The 13,730-nt window shown below is 60.8% G+C and overlaps 2 protein-coding genes across 2 annotated transcripts; both read left to right on the forward strand.

Moving 5' to 3' along the window:
* Positions 1 to 809: 809 nt before the first annotated feature.
* On the forward strand, positions 810 to 9,787 carry TXLNA (taxilin alpha). The gene is made up of 11 exons (XM_050909999.1): positions 810 to 841; positions 2,312 to 2,463; positions 3,554 to 3,892; positions 4,407 to 4,498; positions 5,501 to 5,671; positions 6,017 to 6,211; positions 6,396 to 6,515; positions 6,820 to 6,894; positions 7,431 to 7,523; positions 7,988 to 8,083; positions 8,533 to 9,787. Exons 1-11 carry the CDS (start codon positions 828 to 830, stop codon positions 8,878 to 8,880), a joined length of 1,695 nt encoding a protein of 564 aa, XP_050765956.1. The 5' UTR covers positions 810 to 827; the 3' UTR covers positions 8,881 to 9,787.
* A 2,352-nt stretch (positions 9,788 to 12,139) lies between these two features.
* On the forward strand, positions 12,140 to 13,615 carry CCDC28B (coiled-coil domain containing 28B). Its single transcript, XM_050910049.1, is given in 6 exon segments — positions 12,140 to 12,726; positions 12,729 to 12,801; positions 12,904 to 13,061; positions 13,156 to 13,310; positions 13,420 to 13,442; positions 13,550 to 13,615. Coding segments are annotated over 6 exon segments (540 nt in total). The 5' UTR covers positions 12,140 to 12,647; the 3' UTR covers positions 13,602 to 13,615.
* The last annotated feature ends 115 nt before the right edge of the window (positions 13,616 to 13,730 follow it).

A 13,730-nucleotide genomic window follows, 5' to 3' on the forward strand; every position in this document is an offset into this window, starting at 1 on the left:
GGGGGGGGGTTGAGAAGCGGGGCGCGGTGCTGCTCGCACGGCGGCCAGAGCTCCGGTGTGAGGAGTCCTTGATTGTGAAACGAATAAACTACATCTGTGCAGTTGACTGAGGCGTGGCTGTGGCAGAAGTCTCTCGGTGCGGGCACCTTTGCTGGGCTGGGTGAAGGGGAGGAGGGTGGGGGGCGGCTGGGACAGCTTCCCCTCTCCGGTGGAGGCGGGAGGCGGCTCTGCCGTGGCTCCCCGTCCTTCAGGGGCGGCGGGAGGGCTCCCCGGTGCCTCAGGCGAGGCTTCCCGTTGGCGGGAACGCGGAGCTCCCCGCGGCTGCTAACGGCGGGAGGAGGGGGGGCGCGGGGCAGGCTGGGAGGTGGAGTTGGCGCGGGGCGCGCTGGGAGTTGTAGTCCCGGGGGCGGCTCCACGCAGGGCATGCTGGGAGCTGTAGTCCGCGGGGGCAGCCCGCCGCGGCTGCCGCTTTTCTCCGGTCTTTCCCGGCAGGCCCCGCGGCGCCCCGTCGCTGATTGGGTGGCGGCGAGACCCGGCGCATGCGCAGTGCGCGGCCGCTGGGAGGCCCGGGCCGGAGCCGCTTCCCTCAGCGCGGAGGCCGGCGGGAGGCGGGGGGAGCCGGGCGGGGCGCCGCGGGCACCGGCACCGGCACCGGGCACCGGCACCGGCGAGGCCGCGCCGCACGGGGAGGGGGCCGCTCCGTCCTCCCTCCCCTCCCCCTTCCCTCCGAGGTACCGGGGTGCCGCCGGGTCTTGCGCGCTGATTGGCTGAGGAGAGAGGGGAGACTTGCGTCAGACCTCTGGAGCTGACGACACGGGGATGCGTGCATGACGTCACTGCGGTGCTGAGGGGGGGGAGACGTGTGTCTGCTTTTAACGTCATGGGGGAGGGAGGTCATACGGGGCTGAAGGCAGGGGCGCTAACGGGGGCAGGGTGGGAGCGCTGCACCGGGGGGCACGGGGGTCCCGGGATGGGGGGGGGGGGGGGGGGTACGGACTGGGAGGTCGGTGTTAATTAGGGATGGGGCAAAAATAGCAACGAGGGGGGTAGGGCAGGAGCAGGGGCATCGGCTCGGGGGGGGCGCGGAGAGGGTTTTGGCCGGGCCAGGGGTGCCAGTGTCAAGGGCAGGGGCTGCTGAGGAGGCCACGTCAGGGGCGGTGGGCTGGGGGCGAGGGGGCAGGGGGCTGCCGGGGGGAGCCAGGGTGGGGGCGAGGGCCGAGGCAGGGTCAGAGCGGCTGCCTCTCGCCCCGGGGCTGGGGTGCGGAGGGCGCGTGGGGTGCTGCGGAGCCGGTTATCGTCCATCAGAGCCTCGGGAAGCGCACAGGAGTTGCGCTATTTACAGCAGCGGAGGAAAAAGAGCGCCCGAGGCTCTGGGGCATGTGTGCGGCGTGAAGCGGTGCTGCCAGGGCCGCCGTGGGAGGGGGCACGGCCTCCAGCCTGCACGTGGGTGGATGACACATGTGCTTGGCTGCTGCCGCTGCTAATTTTCTCTTGCGTTTTTTCCTTCATAAGCCCTGTCCTGGGCTGTTCTCTGAGGAAGAGCCGAGGTCTCTGTGTGACTGCTGCAAAATGGCAAGAAAAGCTGTTCTCCACTTCTCGTGGAACGATCCGTGGCCTCTAGACTAGGAGCATCGGCTGCCTCTGCTCCGTAATTAGCGTCATAACTAGAGCAGAGGGTGCGGGTGGGAAGGGTGAGAACATAAATACCCTGCGGAGGGAGAGAGGATGAGGAGAGAGCAGCCAGGATTTGGGCTCGATCTGTTAGCGTTGGCTCACGGCGATGCCGGGTGATCTTTTCAGTGCTGAGCACCAGCTCTGCCGTGGAGCTGCGGGCTTTCCTCAGCCGGCTGTGCGGTTTTAGTAGGTGTTTGCCTTTCTGCTGTTGAGGTTCTGGGCTCCGGGTCCCCCGCCGCAGGGAGGGGGTTTCTCTGTCGGCGTGCACAGACTGCTCCGAGTTTTGAAATCCAAGAGTAAAACACAGTGGGGGCGAGGGGGAAGGACAGCCGGGGCTGAGAAGGTTCTGCCCAGCAGATTAGGAAAACTGCGTGCCGTCTGTGAGTCGGGAGATGCTGCTTTGCTCTAGGAGGGGCTGCTTCCAGCTCTCCTCAGCTGGAAGAGGAGTTATCCTGATACGGAGACCTTTGCGGTGAGGTGCAAATTGAAAACGAAATGATGCTTTCCTCGGCACGGAGCCGCGGATGGCAGCCGCTGCCGAGAACAAGTTCCTTCCCAGTCCAGGTTGATGACTCCTAAAATCCTCCAGACTGTTACTGCTTAAAATTAAGCATAGTTGCTGTTTCGCTTTCTCTAGGGTTTGTCGAGACCGAGCGGGGAGAAAGGTCGAGATGAAGAACCAAGGTGGGGAGACCAAAGCAGCCCCGCGGCCTGCTAGCTCTTCCAAAATGAGCAGCGGTCTGGTGCTGGAGGAGGGCGACTCGCCGGAGGCCGCAGCACCCCTGGAAGGTGGGGAGTCCCCAGGGCCTGGGGCGCGCCGCTCCCTGCCCGCGGCTGATGGCAGTGCTGGCAGCCCGAGCAGCGAGGCGCAGGAAACGCGTGAGGGTGGGTTTCGAGCCTGGAAAGAGTCAGGGTGTTGCTTTCTCTGTGTGAGGGTGGGCAGCTGTATCCAGCTCTTTTTACTTTTATAAGAGCAGCTGTGATTTCCGGGGCAGAAAATCCTGGTTTCTTCCTGTTTCTGTGTGTGTGTACAGTTCTGAAGTAGTTACCGCTTCCTGACCAAAGCGTGGAGTTGATTCTCACCTGAAAACGATGGCTTGTTTATCGTTGCTTAGATGTTAAGGGTCCCATTCAGAATGTGTCAGATAACTCTTTCCTTGGGGCGGCGTTACGTTGAGTGACCTGCCCTGTTACTGGCACTTCATAAAAATTATTCTCTGGAAGATGAAAACCAGGTCTAATTGAGTAGGTGCTTGGTTAAAATGAACCCTGCCTTGTATTCTGATGCCTAGTAAAGGCGGGATGTAGGAAACGCACAGCGAGTAGAGTGAGTTTAATAACCACCCGCTGTAAGTCTCTCATGTGGAGGAACTTTGGAAGCAAGGCAGCGTACTGAAGGATGTGTTGCCTGCTCTTTCCCTAAGTGTCCGCTGCTGGGGACAAGATACGTTTGATCTGAGACAGTACAGCTGCTCTTATATGTGAGGAGAGAGGCTAACTCAGGTTTCAAAATCTATTGTAATGTAAAAAAGCCTGGCTCTGGGGATGTTAGCAGGCAGTTCCTACGAGGGAAAGCACACACGCAACCTGCTTTCGTTAAAGGATGGTGGGGAGGGGGGGGAATCTTTGCTCTTGACAGATGTCAGGGGCTTGGTCATGCTCTCGTGATCAAAAGAGAGGCTGTTAGGAATGCACCTCCGTTGTCAGGGCAGCTGGCTGGAGACGCCGCCAGAACAAAGCAGCTTATGTTGCTGGAAGTTTAGCCAGCCTTGGTGCGGTGGGGTGCTCGGGAAACCTTCCCTTTGCCGTGTGTTTATGGAGACCAGAGAATAGGCGATGTGGGGGAAGTCTCAGGCTTTTGTGTTCCCGTCTCCCACAGCTCCTCTTGCACAGGAGGACACCAAGTCCTCCCGGCCTGCCGTGCGTGACGTCTCCGAAGAGCTAAGCAGACAGCTTGAGGACATCTTGAACACATACTGTGTGGATGCCAGCCAGGAGGGTCCAGGCGAGGACGGCGGGCAGAGCGAGCCCGCAGAGCCAGAAGAAGCCGAGAAGTGTCGTAGCGAGTCCCCGAGGAACGGTGACCAGGAGACGGGCGGCCCCGAGATGAACGGCGAGAAGGAAAGCACGAAGGGTACCGAAGAGTTTCGACCCGGCGAGGAGTGTGGGGAGCGGGATCAGAAGAAGGCTCAGGAAAAGAAGAAGGCGAAGGGCCTAGGTAAGAGGTTCCCTGCTCTGGTTGTGCTGCCAGCCTGAGAGCTTCGGTGCAGACGTTGATTTTATACTGCGCTAATTGCCCGCGGTGAAGTAAGCGCCTTGGGTGCGTGATGTGCAGCAGTGTTTGGGAACGATACAGCATCGTGTTTTGTGGTGCGTGAGGAAATGCCTCGAGTGCTGCAAAGGCACTGACTGCTCCTGGGTGCTGCTGCAGCCTCTGAATTCCGTGGATTTCTCTTCTGCTGGACACAACTCTCTCTAGCCAGCCCAGTGGTGGTTTCCCCCTCTGAAAACCGGGTCCCTCCCCAGCTGCTTCAGTTGTTCACCCACTGTACGTGGTGAAATCTGTGGGGCTGAGCCCTGAGAAGGCACTGGAGACGGTAGCTGTGGCCCAGGGCGGGCACGGCTGCGAGACCTGGTTTGTCTCTCCTGTCTTTGCCCTTATGAGCCAGAACTCGGGTGTAAGTGATTTTGTTTTATGTATTTATTTATTTCAATTCTGTGTCTCATTCCAGGCAAAGAAATCACTTTGCTGATGCAGACGCTGAACACCCTGAGCACGCCAGAGGAGAAACTAGCAGCACTGTGCAAGAAATACGCTGAGCTGGTGAGTGCTTATTTCTTTGTTCCGGGCTCTGGGGCTGGGGAGGACACTGCAGCAGTGAGCACGGGAGCTGCTTGAGGAGGCAGAAGATGGCTGTAGATTTTTTTATCTTGACGTTGAGAGGGACAGTCCAGGAACACACGTGTAGCTTTGCAGCGTATGTTCTGGGATCTCTGCAGTGCTGGATATCCAAATATTAGAGGATAGGTGTTGCTTGGTCCAGCCAGGCGTTGTTGTTTGCAGAAGCGTAAGCGTGGACAGGAGTATTTTTGGCAAATCTGCGTGTAAGAGGACTTCGGATCTGTTTTCTCTCTGCTCCTCTCACGTGGAAGCTGCATCTCTTGCCCGTCCTGTCCCAGGAGTGTATTGTGGCCAGGTCTGTTCTGCTGAGCCTGCGTGTCCTGATCTCTCTGCAGGCAGGGCTGAGCTGTGAGTTGGCAGGCCCAGCTGTGACAGAAGACCGCACAGATACCTCTGCCGTCTCCACCACTCAGCCACTCCATTTCTTTTAATCATTTCCTAGCAAGAAACGTGTGTTTGGCAGAGTCGCCATGCTGCTGCGTGTGCACATTCAGCCGTACAACACACACAAAGTCCGATGCCATGTTTAACCAGAGCTAGTTCTAGGCACAGATCTAGTTCTGTGCATGGATCTGGTACAGAGGAGAGGTGTGGGACTGCCTGTGCATGTCCAAAGTGGACGTGTGCAGGTTTCTGTGCTCGGAGCTCTGCTCCATTTGAGCAACACGTGCGCGGAGGTGCTGGATGAATGTGCAAGTCTTTCAGATTCCAGCAGGACAGGAATTCAGGAAGGAGAAAGGCCCTGTCCAGGGGACGTTGGGCTCCCGCTCCGCTCAAAAGTGGCATCTTTTGTGTTATAAAGCTCTTGTCCTCCTCTCAGAGCACAGAGAGCACTTCTTTGATCCCCGTGTCCCCTCATCGGGACACAGTGTATTTGCCTTGGTCAGTCTTGCTGCATCCGTGCCCTTTGCTCCCCTGTCCTAGCTGGAAGAGCACCGTAACTCCCAGAAACAGATGAAGATCTTGCAGAAGAAGCAGACGCAGCTGGTGCAAGAGAAGGATCACCTGCAGAGTGAGCACAGCAAGGCCATCCTGGCCCGCAGCAAGCTGGAGAGCCTGTGCCGCGAGCTCCAGAGACACAACCGCACCCTCAAGGCAAGTGTCTCCTGGGCGCTGCTCCGAGAGCTGCTGCATCCCAAGCACTTGGATCACTTGCTGTGAGCCGTTTTGGCAAACTTACCTTTACCAGTGATTGCCCACAGTAGGGCAGAGTGCTTTAATTTTGCTGTTAAGCCATCATTATCCACAGCACCCGAGCGTTATTTCAGGGTTTATTCACTGGAGAAAGGGAGGGGAAAGGCCCAAAGTCCCTTCCTGGTTGACAGAAGCAATAGTGGGAGGCTGGGCGGGTTCAGAGCGTCGCAGTTTGGGCAGTTTGCTCACCTCCCTGCCCAGCACAGAGGCTGACACGTCCCTGCCGTCTCTGCCCTCCTCACGCAGGAGGAGGGTGTCCAGCGTGCACGGGAGGAAGAGGAGAAGCGGAAGGAGGTGACATCCCACTTCCAGGTGACGCTGAACGACATCCAGCTCCAGATGGAGCAGCACAACGAGAGGAACTCCAAGCTGCGCCAGGAGAACATGGAGCTGGCAGAGCGGCTCAAGAAGCTCATCGAGCAGTACGAGCTGCGGGAGGAGGTGGGTCAGGGCGGGAGACCTGGTGTAGGGCTGCTCCGGTGCAGCCAGTCTGCCCAGTGAAGCGTGTTTCTGCTGTTGGAGGGGAGAAGGGGCCTCTGGGCTCTGGGATCTTCCCTTGGGATCGCTGCCTGGGCAGCAAGGACTGGGCTGAGCATGTCAGTGACTGGTGCTGTTCCCTTGGCAGCACATTGATAAGGTGTTCAAACACAAGGACCTGCAGCAGCAGCTGGTGGACGCCAAGCTCCAGCAGGCGCAGGAAATGCTGAAGGAGGCAGAGGAGAGACACCAGCGGGAGAAAGACTTTGTAAGTCTTAGAGCAGTTCTCTAATGGTTGCGAGCACCTTGCTTTTTGCCTTCTCCCTCCGTGGAGGCTTGTTACCGTTGGAGCCCTGAGTGCAGAGCCCAGATCGGATCGGGCGATCCCAGGCCTCCTGCACGCCCAGCAGTGACCGCTCCCCCGGCGCCTTCAGGAGCGAGGCTGGAGCCCTGCTCTGCTCTTTGCGTTTCTCCCAGCCCGCTCCCGTCTCCGGGCCGAGCGCCAGCCGTGCAGGGACGTGTTGGGAGCCTTCCCTGGTGGCAGCCGGGTAACTGCTTTTGCTCTTCCCTAGCTGCTGAAGGAAGCTGTGGAATCGCAGAGGATGTGTGAGCTGATGAAGCAGCAGGAGACCCATCTCAAGCAGCAGGTGAGTTAGCTGGTCTGTGTGCTCAGCCTGGCTATTTGTTTGGGGATTTTTTTTCCTTCCTCCCTAAGCAGGGAACAACCCAAAGTTCCTTAATCTGGAAAACACAGGGGCAGGATTGCTCCTGGGTTCGGTATTGGTGAGCCTGTGTCAGCACGATGTGAGCTGAGACTTCCTTCAGCAATTCTGCCTTCTGGGAGAAAGGGGCCTTGGTTTTTACCAGTGCGTTTCCCAGTGCTGGGAGCAGTGGTGTGATCGTACCTTGCTGAATCAGAGCCAGCAAGTGCCTCCTGCCAAGGCCGGGAGATGTTTGCAGAACACATCCGTCTCTGAGGATGTTTCCCTAGGAAAGAATTTTTCCACGTTCCCCGGTACCTAAAGTTGGCAGAGCAGCTCCGTGCTGCCAGTTTGTTTGTCATAAAGTCCAGTCACAAGATAACCAGCTCAGTTCTTGGCTGACATCTCCCCTCTCCTGAGGAAGGCTGTCAGGAGGTGCCGCGGTGAGCAGGGAGGAGCTGTAACGCTGTCTCTCCCCGCAGCTGGCTCTCTACACAGAGAAGTTTGAAGAATTCCAGAACACCCTTTCCAAAAGCAGCGAAGTGTTCACGACATTTAAACAGGAGATGGAGAAGGTGGGTAACACTTTTGCTGCCCAGCAGAGCTTGCGTGGGTTGGAGGCGCTGCCTGTCTGTCTCTCCTCACTGCTTCTGCGAGCTGGAAGAGCCGCAGCTCTGTAGTTTTGTTTGGTTTTGCTGGTATTGAAATCAGCCACGAGCTGGCTGCTCGTAGAAGATTGATACCATGAAATCAGCCACGAGCTGGCTGCTCGTAGAAGATGGATACCATCCTTGCTGTGCCCCACCTGCGTCAGAACAAGCAGCGCTAGCCCTGTCTCCTGGTTTGTCGTTACCTGGTCAGTGCTTCCCACGGGTGAAGCTGACTGCAGCGAGACAAGGAGACGTTTCCCAGGACAGCAGAACCTCGCTGTCTGCGCTGGGATAGCGGGTGCCCGTTTTTAAGGACAGATGAGATGGAACTGACTGCAGCGCTCTGCCTGTGGCTTATTTGTTCCCTTTTTGTCACTGTGATTCTGTAGATGACTAAGAAAATCAAGAAGCTGGAGAAAGAGACCACTATGTACCGCTCTCGCTGGGAGAGCAGCAACAAGGCTCTCTTGGAAATGGCTGAAGAGGTGAGGAGGCTCTGGCTGTCCTTCTGTGCTGAGGCAGGCAGCTGGAGCAGCGTGGTGATGTGTTGCGCGGCGTTGGGCTGGAGCTGAGGGACGGCAGGACAGCTCCTGTCTTATGGCAGGCAGGCTGGGGGGGGGCGGGTTGTGTTTTTCCCTTCAGCTTGATTTCCTTCCCTGTACGTGGTGGTAGGAACCCTCTGCCACGTGGCAGAAGCGACGGTTAATTCGTGCAGAGGTGCGCGGAAGAAGTCAGACAGTCTCGGCGGCACTTGGCCTCTGGGGGGGCAAAGGAAGAAAGAAGCAGTGCCGATAGCATCAGGTTCTTTGAATGCCAAATGTTTGCTTGGTCACAAGTATTTTCCCCTTGAGCTTCCCTTTGAGGTTTCATCTCTCTCCCTTTCTGCCTCTCTGTCCCCAGCGTGGCAGAGTCTGAACTGCCTCTCTATTTGCAGAAAACCCTTCGGGACAAAGAGTTAGAGGGGCTTCAGGTGAAAATCCAGCGCTTGGAGAAACTGTGCCGAGCCCTGCAAACGGAGCGCAACGACCTCAATAAGAAGGTGCAGGACCTGTGTGCCCACGCGCCCCGGGCAGACACGGACCTGTTGGAGCCTTTGAAGGACCCATCTCGGGACGGCTCCGAGGCGGCGGGAGGTGCCCCAGCAGAGCAGCGCCTGGCTGAGGATTGCCTTCACTCGGGAAAGCCGACGCACGGCACGGATCCTGCGGAGAGCCTGGGAGAACTGAGCATAGGAGCCTTGGGGCAGAGCGGGACTGAGGGCGGCGCTGAGGGCGCCGACTGAGCCCCTTGTGCGGTAGGCAGAGGTAGGGCGAGGGAGGGTAACGTGGATGTTTCCGTAGACTCGACCTGATGCCCCTCTCCTGGTCCTTGGACAGGCGCGAGAGGACGGCCCTCCTGGAGATTTGAGATTTCCTAGCTTAGGGTTTTGGAGGGTTTTTAAAATTTTATATATATATATATATGATATATATATGATATATAAAATATGTGCAGGGCAACGTACACTTTATATATGGATATACATGAAAACTAGAACGACCCACCTCCCTGCGTGTGCGTGAATAACTAATATATGGAGACTCAACTGATCGTCCCTTTCACTAAAAGACCTTGTCATTGGCAGGCTGCGACTCCCCTAAAATCGAGCGCAGCTCAGGAAAGCAGGCGCGTGGATCTGCCCCGGCACGCGGCGCTGGGACGGCTGGATGTGTCGCCGCCTCCGCCTTCGCAGCGACACTCGCGTGGAGTGAAAGCAAACGAGCTGAGCAGGGGAGAACCGAAGCGTTTCCCAGCGCTGGATTCTCCTTCCCTCCTCTGCCTCAGGCAGGAGGGAGCTCCCGGACTTGCTCTTCTTTTCTCCTGCCCTGGCTGGCAGCTCTCTCGCGTGTGAGCTGAGCAAACGAGGGCGAAAGAGGCCGTTTCCCCTCCTCTGCGTGGGTTTTGTGTATTGAACGGGGACAAAAAGAAGCAGAGAAACTGGGGGTGCGCGGTTCACCCAGGCCTCCCGCGGGGCCTTTGCTCTTCCCGGAACCTGCCAATGTCTCAATAGCCTTATGATTCACAGTTGCCTCTTTGCTATACGCACATGTGCACAAGTGTATTAAACAGTTAATCCAAAGGTCTAACTCCCAAGTGTTTTGCACAAGCGCGTGTCATCAGTTGTGCAAGGGGACGGGGAGGTTTCACCTGAGCTCCTCTGCCCCCGTGTCAGGACCTCCCCGGCCCATCCCTCGGGGCCGAGCGGGCGGTCTCGGAGGCGTCCACGGAGCTGGGGCTCCAGGAGGATAAAACCTGCGTCTGCTCCACGACCTGCTGCTTAAGCCGAATCGCCGAGACCAGTACAAGGACCATGCTGTGGGCTGGTCCCTCCCGCAGCATCAGACCCCGCGGGCCCTCCAGTCCGGCCGTGCTGGTGCTCTCACAGCCCCCCCTTCCTCCCTTCCCTCTCTGCTTTCTCAGAAGAGCATCTCCCAAGCGCCGCTGTGTCTGGGAGGGTCCCGGCGGCCTCTGCCCGCAGGGTGAAGCGCTCGCCCGAAGGACCCTGTTGTGCTGGGAGGGCGTTTGTGGACAGACGTGGGGCCTGCTGGCACAGGGCTTGGGGGATTTCTCCTTAGTTTCTCAAGACTTTCTCTTTTCGCTATTCTTTTGGGAGACCTCTGCTTGCTTGGAAACCTCCTTGCTGCAGCTTCTCTTTACAGCAGACTTTATTTTCAGCATTGCCTTCCTTTTGCTTGAAGCTGAAGCGAGCTGGCCGGAGCCATTCCTCGCCGTGGATGCGTTCACTGGAACAGCTTTGGTTTCTCTTCCGGCAACGCAGCTACTCTTGCATCTTCTCTCCGCCATTGTACGGTGCCCTCGTGAAGGACCTGCCTCGCTGCCGGGGGAGCAGCCCGCGGGAGCCGCCTCCACGTCCCCCTTTCCTCCGCGGGGACTCCAGCGAGTTCAGGTCTAACGAAGGTGGCTAGCTGCCGCAGAGACAGGGTCTGACGAGTCTCCGCAGAGCCACAGTCTTGAACATCCATGGGGAGTGTTCCCTGGAGCTCAGCGTGGCTTTGTCTTCTGGCCCCTCGCCGTCAGCGTTGCTTCCTCCAGCGCAGGGACGCGTTTGCCTCTGGAAGGAGCCAGCAGGAGCCCCCGAGCAAGCGATTGTAGCTCTGGCCTGGTGGGACCACCCCATTCCCAGCAGCCGGGTTGAGCGAGGGCTGCAGCCGGGCTCTGGACTTCTCTTCCCGCTCTTTCCGTAAAAGAAAAACCTCTTAGAAAGTCACCAAACCCCCCCCTTTTTTTTTTCTTTTCCCTGTTATGGTACAGATAACCTCTGCGGGGGCTATTGTATGTATCTTTGTATCCAATAGAACCCAACCTCGCTGCTGCTGCCTCTGTTGTTTCTCGTTCATTAGGCCACGTTTGGGAGTGAAGATTTGGGGTGCTGGGCTGTGGGGCGGGAGCGGGGCGGCCACATCAGCCTCTGCTGGGCACGGCTTCCCTCTCTCCCAGGGGCTCTGGCCCCGCGTTCCCAGCGGGCCGAGGTGGGAGAGGCAAGGAGGGACCTTCTGCTGCGATGGCGCTGGGACGTCGCTGCTGGGGCAGTGGGGAAGGTCGGGTGGATCTGTCCCCGGGACCCCCAGCCCCTGCGGCTCTCCCTCCCCGTGAGCCGGGTCAGACCTCCCTGCCTCGGGGATCTGGGCCCTGGTGGTATCAAACCCCCGACAGGCCAGCCCCCGGCGTCTGCATCGGCTCCAAAATCTCTTAAGCTTGGCTTAAAGTCCTGCAATGATTTAAATAAGCGGCCGCGTTCAGTTCTGTGTACGCTGGGAGGACGGGACTTGTCTAATCTTGCCCCTGCGTGAGGGCTGGCGGCTGGTTCCAGAGGCGGATCCTGCGATCACACGAGTCTGGTGACGCCGGGGGGGGGGGACACTCAGGGTAAATCCCGGCGGTGACCCCAGGTCTGCCGGGCCACTCCTGGGGAAAACACGCGGGAGCGGACCCTGTCACCCACGCCAGACCCTCGCTGCGCCAACGCAGCCGCTGCGCCTGCTCCAGCTGTGCGGGACCGTGGGCCGGATCCTGCCCTCTCCTCCATGCCCGCACGAAGCTGATTGCCGGTGCTGCGGTCGGGGCCAGGCCCAGCCATCCTGCACGCCACGGGCTGCTCGGGCAGCCGGTGTCCGGCAGTGCCACCGCCCTGGGGACACGCCGGAGCCGGAGGAAGTTCCCTTTCCCTTTAAATGCAAATCCCAGCTCCGGGGCTGCAGGACGGGTGTCCGGTGGGCTGGGGTGTCCGGTGGGCTCGGGGACGAGGTCGGGTCGGCACTGCAGGCCGGACCGGGGCCTGGCGCAGGTCAGTCCCCCCCGCGCGGCCGTGGCACTCTGGGAGGGCGGCCGGAGGCTGCGGACAAAGGGGCTCCCACAGCCCCCGCCGGGTCCGTGCCACGAAGGGCCCCGAGGCGCGGGGGTGCTTGGCGGGTCCCTCGGGGGTGACGGGTCCCCCTGGGGTCTCTGCCCCACTCTTGCTGAGCGCAGCTGGGGTCGCTCGGCCCGAGGGGCACGCGTGGCCGAAATCCTCTTTTCTGCAGCGCTGGGGAAGACGCTGAAAGCCGAGGCCAGGCCGGCAGCTCCCAGCCGCTGTTCAGGCCCCGGCTTTGCTCCGTGCCGCGATGCTCCAGCGCGGACGCCGGGATAACGCAGCCTGAGCGTAGCTGCCGGCGCCCGGGGAGGGGGGTTCGAGGTCCCGGCTTCAGCCCTCCCGCTGCCACAGAGCCGCGGCGCAGCCCGTGGAGCCCTGCTGCGGCTCACCCGTGGCCGTGGCCGGCACGCTGCTGCACTGAGGGTCCTGGGGCCCCTCCGCTGCGCCATGGGCTGAGGCAGGAGGGGTGGCACCACCCCGGCGCTGCTCCCCGGGGGGACCCCAATCTCCGCCAGCTCGGGGCAGACGCGTCCTCTCCGGGGACGAGAGGCCCCACAGGGGGAAGGAACCACCAAGAGCTGTGTCTGTCCCACGCAGGGTCCCTGCCCGGTGGCTCCGGTACTCCCGCACCCTTCAGCATGGAGGACCGGAGGAAGAAGCGGAGCCCCAAGGCCTGCCTGGCTCAGCCAGTGCCCGCCGGGGCCCCACGGCCGCTGCCCCCAGCAAGAGCATGTCCTTCACGCTGCCGCTGCCCACCCTGCCCTCGCCCAGGCAGCGTGCCCGGTTCAGGCGGTCAGTGCCGGCGTGGGGGGTGACTGCCAGCCCCCCGTGGCCTCTCCGGTGCAGGGGCCAGGCGGGGTCTGGGCGACACCAGCCTCTCTGTTCCCCGTGCAGGACGAGCAAGGAGCGGGTGCGGGCGGGCGGCGCGGGGGCAGCACGGGGGGCCCCGCTGCAGCACAGCTTCCTCACCGACGTCTCCGACGTCTGCGAGATGGAGGGAGGGCTGCTCAGCCTCCTCAGTGACTTCCACTCGGGAAAGCTGCAGGCCTTCGGTGAGGGGCTGGGGGGCCAGGGGGAATTGGGGGGGTTCTGGGAGGGGGGTGTCTGGGGCTGGCGGGCCGTGACGGCTCCCACCCGTGGGCGCAGGGAAGGAGTGCTCCTTCCAGCAGCTGGAGCACGTGCGGGAGATGCAGGAGAAGCTGGCGCGGCTTCACTTCGGCCTCGATGTCTGCGTGGAGGAGCTCCCCGAGGAGCAGAAGAAAGCAGCGGCCGACAGGAACCTGGACCAGCTGCTGGCACACGTGAGTGTGGCCCCCCTCGCCCCCTGCCCGGCCCCGCTGCCATGGCCGGCATCCCCACCGGCCCTGGCCTCCCCGCCAGCGCCTCAGCCTCTGCCTTTGCCTCCCGCAGCTGGAGGAGCTCAGCAGCTCCATGTATCCTGGGCCAGGCGCGGCATGGGGGTGGTGGCAGTGATGGCGGTGATGGCGGTGGGGGGGAGGACGGCGCATCCCCGCGGCGCTTTCCCTTGACCCGCGCTCAGACAGAAGCTGCACTTGGCGGAGAGCCCCGACCCGGAGGACATGGCGGCCTGACCCTGCGCCCGGCCCGGCTGGGGGACAGCCGCCACCAGGAGACCCCACGGGAGCCCCACACCGGGGGCAGCCCCCCGCGGAAGGGCCGATGGAGGCGACACCGGTCACGCAACGCGGGGACAGCGGGGC

The sequence above is a fragment of the Gymnogyps californianus genome, chromosome 22, assembly GCF_018139145.2.
Source record: "Gymnogyps californianus isolate 813 chromosome 22, ASM1813914v2, whole genome shotgun sequence".
Taxonomy (NCBI): Eukaryota; Metazoa; Chordata; class Aves; order Accipitriformes; family Cathartidae; genus Gymnogyps; species Gymnogyps californianus.

Coding starts and splice junctions, on each gene's coding strand:
- TXLNA (XM_050909999.1), top strand. Junction 3,893..4,406: donor GAAGAAGGCGAAGGGCCTAG/GTAAGAGGTTCC, acceptor GTCTCATTCCAG/GCAAAGAAATCACTTTGCTG. Junction 4,499..5,500: donor GCAAGAAATACGCTGAGCTG/GTGAGTGCTTAT, acceptor CCCCTGTCCTAG/CTGGAAGAGCACCGTAACTC.